Source organism: Chaetodon trifascialis, chromosome 5 (genome assembly GCF_039877785.1).
Source record: "Chaetodon trifascialis isolate fChaTrf1 chromosome 5, fChaTrf1.hap1, whole genome shotgun sequence".
Taxonomy (NCBI): Eukaryota; Metazoa; Chordata; class Actinopteri; order Chaetodontiformes; family Chaetodontidae; genus Chaetodon; species Chaetodon trifascialis.
The window spans coordinates 22,333,736-22,339,430 of NC_092060.1; the positions used below are offsets into that span (position 1 = coordinate 22,333,736).

General features: G+C 40.5%; 2 protein-coding genes across 2 annotated transcripts in view; both read right to left on the reverse strand.

Moving 5' to 3' along the window:
- The window catches only part of rpl36a (ribosomal protein L36A), a 324,940-nt gene that overhangs the window by 15,017 nt on the left and 304,228 nt on the right, over positions 1 to 5,695 (reverse strand). The gene's annotated exons all lie outside the window — the stretch shown is intronic.
- LOC139330908 (magnesium transporter NIPA2) lies at positions 176 to 4,839 on the reverse strand. Its single transcript, XM_070962134.1, has 6 exons — positions 4,800 to 4,839; positions 4,382 to 4,514; positions 3,195 to 3,251; positions 2,813 to 2,903; positions 1,599 to 1,759; positions 176 to 1,481 (listed from the first exon to the last, which is right to left on the reverse strand). Exons 2-6 carry the CDS (start codon positions 4,512 to 4,514, stop codon positions 847 to 849), a joined length of 1,077 nt encoding a protein of 358 aa, XP_070818235.1. The 5' UTR covers positions 4,800 to 4,839; the 3' UTR covers positions 176 to 846.

Sequence of the window (5,695 nt, forward strand, 5' to 3'; positions counted from 1 at the left end):
CCGCAGAAAGATGGATGCATCTGGGATAGTCAGCTTGTTTTGGACAGCCACGAGGACATCAGCGCACACTCTGCTGTAATTTAAGAGAACTAACGATGTCTTGACTCAAGAGGTGCTGGTCTGTACATATGCAATAAACAAAATGCCAAATAATTCTGTCGACCTTTTGGAAAATTGTAGTCAAGTAACGTTGGAGTTATGTTTTAATCAGCATTATCAAACTCAAAAAAAGTTACATCAGAGGTATGTTACAGGTTGGCACATGTTGGGAATTAAGTTATACAGGAAAAGAACATTCTTTGGTACAGTTTGTATATAATACTGAGGTATTACAATAAGAGGAATTATTCATACTTGTTCTTCAACAACAGATGATTGAAATTCATTCAGGGCAAATCAGTTTATCTACCTTTGCACTGGTGGTAAAATCATACCTTTTATACAATATAAACTTCAGGTTAAAAGTGCAAAACTAATGAATAAGGTTATTGTTTTCAGCAACAAGAAGGCACAATCTTTCTTATTCAAGCTAATATTCAACCTTCATCACATTTTAACAAGAAACTGTACAAAAAAAAAAGTAGACAGCAGTGCAACCGACATTCACATTTGTATAAATTATACTACATATTAGAATTCTGCCCTGTGTTTGTTTTAACCAAAGCATGTGGATGTGCTTTTAATAGAAATCCAGTGTATTGACAGGAACGTTATGCTCACTTTATGTAACTTTGTTCATCCAGTGCATACTGCATTGTATGAGAGTGACTCAAAACTCAGATTTAGTAAACTTGTCACACTGCAAAGCTGTGATGTGCAGTAAAGCTTCAGAATTTTTTGAAGTACTTAAGAACCTCTCTGGTGCGTACCCCACCCCCCATTCGGCCCTCCTTCTCTGGGCAGCTTCATCTCATCCTCTGCTTGCGCGTCTTGGCTGGGAAGAGCCACATAAGGCTGGTGCCCCCATGGAAAGCCCTGAGGGCCTTTCCTCAGGAAGAGTGGAAGGGAATTCCTGCAAAATGTAATGTCCTTAAAGGCATGGAGGAGGAAGATTCCCAAAATGATGGTGAGGAACCCGCTAATCGTTCCCACTACTCCATCAGTGGTCATGCGCAACCATTCCTTGAAGAGGATGGCAGAGCACGCCATGACAGAGGTAGTGAAGAAGACGTAGTAGATGGGAGTGACTATGGAAGTGTTAAAAATGTCGAGGGCTTTGTTCAGGTAGCTGATTTGAATGCTGATACAGATTACCAGGCAGATGACTAATGACCAGAATAGGGGCTCCTTCAGCACTGCTGTCCCAGCAAACAGCTCCTTAATGCCAATGCCCAGGCCCTTGACACAAGACACAGAGAGGGAGCCAATCACAGAGCAGATCAGGATGTAGACCAGCACATTCCTCTGTCCAAACCTCGGAGCCACAGCAAAGATAAGAACCAGGCTGCTTCCCACAACGCTCACAGCAAACACAATGAAACCTAGTGGGAGCATTCAAGAATGAGTTAGTACGCTGAGAGAAATCCATCCAACCCTTATCTGGGATTCAGTTCCACAGCGTGGTTAATGACATCACTCTGATGGAGGGCTGGTCCTACCTGGGTCTCTGAGCTTCTCAGCCATGGCACTGAGAGAAGCGACCTCCTCTTCCTGCGGGGCATGGATCACCATCACTGTGGAGCCCAGGACGCACAGCAAGCAGCCAATCTTCCCATGCACATTCAGCCTCTCGTTCAGGAAGTAAGAGGAGAGCACAGCACTGGAAGGAGAAGCAAATGATGCAGATAGAGTTAGCACAAGACCAGGTCACAAGCCAAAAAGACTCCCTCCTCAAACCACTGACATATCTGCACATTTTAAGTTGTAGTGAAATTTTGGCAAACAGTTACTTATTTACACATCCAGCAGTTACTGAGCAACATCATCATTCATGTGGAGTCCTGTCACTGGCCACCTGGTGAATCAAAGTTCAATATTTGTACTCTTATAGTTCTGTTTTTGGTCCCTACCAATTCCTAAGGTAAATATTTGACTCATTAGCAGCTAAATGCTTAAATATGTTCACAAGCTAGTTGATAACCACATCTGCTAGCAGTTTGCAGCTGAGCAGGAAACTCACTATAAATGACTCAGCTTAAGATTCTCTGTAGGTTCATCGCAAAGAGCAACTCTTCTCACACTAACACTTTGTTTTGCCATTTGAGAAATTGTTGCTAAAAAATGTCCAATAAAACAAATACTTTTATTTCATAACATATATATATATATATATATTTTTTTTTTTTTTGCAGAATTTCCTTTAGGTCTGTTTCTTGTAAGTATGTTAACTGAATACCTTGATGTGTTTCAGGCTTTAAAAAAATCCTTCAAAAACAAACAAACAAACAAAAAAAGGATCACACTTTTGTTGAGCTTCTCACATGATGAGGGGGCCTCAAGTTAATGGAGCTTCATTTAAAGGGGTCACAAGATGACCAAGTTGAGAACAACTGTTCCTGTGAGCATTAACGTCACCGTGGTGTACATGGGATCATAACAGATAATAGTTGTTAGCGGAATCAATTCATTATTGGTTTTGGTCTTTTTTTGTGATTTACTGACAATAAGAGAAAAGAGAATATCACCAGACTCATCTTTTCAATTCAATTCAATTCAATATTCCTTTATTAGTCCCACAAGGGGAAATTCCAAAGTTTTTTAGTACTGAGAAGGCAAGGAGTGTATTTGTCACATTAAGTAAATGTCTGATAAGTTGTAATAACATCAGTGGTATAAAAAATGGCCATATAAAACTCAAGACAAAGACAATTACCTTACAAGCACACTCAGCGCTCCAAGAGGAGTCACCAGTGTGGCCGGCGCAAATGCATATGCAGCGAAGTTGGCGGCCTCTCCGGCTCCCACTGGAATATAAACATGAATTGCAGTTGGTTGCAAGGTGAAATATTATTCTCTTCCCACATGTGCAAATGTGCTCTTTGGAGGAATGTGCACTTCAAAGATGTGCTGTGGGAGCAGCATGTGCTGCAACGTCACCAGCAAAAAATACCAAACCCACAAGAGCCTCATTCCCTTCTTGAAAGACAAAGACCACAATGTTTCTAGGGCATGGCTGGAAAGCAGTGTCACCAAGCTGCCCATGTCACCCAGTGTTCAGCTCAGTTCAGAATTAAGCCTATAAATTATTCACTTACTTGAAATTAGTCCTGCCCACCACAGCCATTCCTTCAGGTAAGCATAGCCACCTTGACCTGTGACATTCACAAAAGACAAACTGGAGTAGATGTCACAGATGTCACAGTAACAGTTACAGGTCACTAAGTGGGGGTCATTAGCTTTGGACAGCTACAGTACAGTAAGTCTGCAGATAAAACATATATGATGCATTTTTAAATCCAATATTTTTAATCCAGTAACATCTTAAGTGATAGTAAATGCAGTATCTTTGGAGTTTGGACTATTGATTGAAAGCAATTAACTGATCCCTGGGAAAAGAATCGCCAGATTAAAGGGATGGTTCTGACTATTTGAAGTGGGTTGTATGAGGTACAGTCAGTGTACTGCCTGCAGCAGATAGCAGCCAGCACAGTGCCAGTTTGGAGAAGCAGCAGGTGTATTGCAATGTGCTACTGTGGACGGGGTCAACATGTATTTAGCCACCAAAGAAAAGGCCCACTAAAAAAATCTGTATCAGAGTAAGTGTACACTATATTTAGAGTATTTTCACAATTTTACCTTGCAGTCAGAACACCCTTTCTGACAGGAAATGAAGCTGCAAATATCACTCTCTCCAGCCATGGCTGGCCGACAGAGCGATATACAGAACAGCTTCAGCTCTCATCCGAAAGGGCTTTTTGACGGCAAAGTATTCTAAATATAGCGTACACCAAAACTTACATTGATGCTTTTAGATTGGGATTTTTTTCTTGGTGGCTAAAATACATTTTGCTCCTGACCTAGTTCACAGCAGCACACTGCGGCTGCGACTTCTCCAAACTGAGGGTGTACCGACTGCCATCTAATGTAAGAAACACACTCACCATAAGATAAGATAAGAACTTCACACCCCACTTCAATTACACTATACCTTTAATATATAGAAAAAATCATGCCAGTTGTAGCCATATTTGCTAATTATTACAGATCAATTCCGTTGTGCTGCACAATGACTAACTGCTTCTGATACATTTTGATCATGACATCCGCATTCAGTATATACACATACTGCACACAGATTCTGAAGGCAGGACCTTTAGCAACATGTAAGGGAGAATCTAAACTTATGATATTGTTAGTTATGGTTACTTAATTAGGAGTCCCCCACCACAGACCATTAAAGGGTTGCTAAAGTTTAGTTTCATTTTAATAGTGCTGACGGTACCTGCTCGCATGGAACCTTTGCTGGCCAATCGCAGCAGGCCTTTCTTCTTCAGGATGAAACTTGCGCCGATAAAAGCACTGGAGCTCACAGCCAGAGACAGACCGATGTAGAAGTCCAAACGATTCACTTCCATCTGAAACAACGGATAACACAAAACGCGGTTCCTCCAAATGCTAAAATAACTGAACTTCAATGAGAGGCGAAGCTTTACGGAACTTTTCAGGAGTCGAGCAACAGGCACCCCATGTTTACAATCACATGATAGGCCGACTCTCTGTACAGCGACGAGGCTGAAGCTAGCTTTTTAAACGGCTAGAGATGCTAAGAAAATGAAAACTAACGACTTTTTCTAACGTTTAGTTGAGTTTAACACACTATTTAACTGCGGCTTAACGTTACCGTTTGTAAAATGTTTTACCTCCGCTGTCACGCCAACCCCATTCGTCGTTCGTTCATCTGACGTCAGGGAGTGGAGCAACTGATTGGCTGACTGTCACCCTGCGACTTCCTGGTAATTGCCAAGGAAACAGTCAGGAGTGCGGAAGTGACTTTCTCCAGCCTGTCACCATGTTTTTATACTATAACTGAGGAGTAGTTTAAGCTAATGTATTAAATTTCATATTTTCATGATAATTTGGAAATAAAATCTATCTCTATCCCTCTGTCTCTATACCCCCAGTCCTATAATATTCAGTAATATGGTTACAAAACATAATATGCTTAATATATACATTACATTACATTAATTCATTCGCTACAGATTCTTTCGACCAGAAAATCTAAAAGGAGTTAATTCAAAAACACCCTGTAAGTGTGAACCATGTAACAAGTGTATTAATAATGATACTTCCTGTCTGTGCTTTTAATCAATATTTCACTAAATACGTGATTAAAAGAAAAAAATTATGTGAATTTTGTTACGCAAAACCAGCAGCCTCTGTAACAGACAATCACTTTTCTGGAAAATATTGTGAAGCATATTAATTTCTTTCTCAGTTCTTTATTACATTTAATTCTAATCAGTTTACAGTGTTTTTATACTGTCCCTGCTTTGTTATAACGTTATGCCAATGTCATTGCCCCGCCCTACTTATTCCAATAAAGTTAGTTGAAAAAAAAAAATGCTTTCCCATATATCCATGAGTTTCTCCCGTAAACGTTTTGCTGCTCGACTGTTTGAAAATTTCATGTCATGTCAACCTTAATATCTGGAAAATAAATAAAGCTGGTAACTCAGGCAGACCCCCCCGGAGAAAGTCCTCCCAGCATGATTGGTGGTTGGTGTTCCATGCGAACTATCTAGTGTTCTGATTG

Bases quoted from the DNA above. Each gene is read 5' to 3' on its own strand.
- LOC139330908 (XM_070962134.1), bottom strand. From the start codon at position 4,514: ATGGAAGTGAATCGTTTGGACTTCTACATCGGTCTGTCTCTGGCTGTG. The intron at 2,904-3,194 runs GTAAGTGAATAA...TTTATATTCCAG, and splicing joins GTGGGCAGGACTAATTTCAA to TGGGAGCCGGAGAGGCCGCC. The intron at 1,760-2,812 runs GTAATTGTCTTT...TTCTCCTTCCAG, and splicing joins GCGCTGAGTGTGCTTGTAAG to TGCTGTGCTCTCCTCTTACT.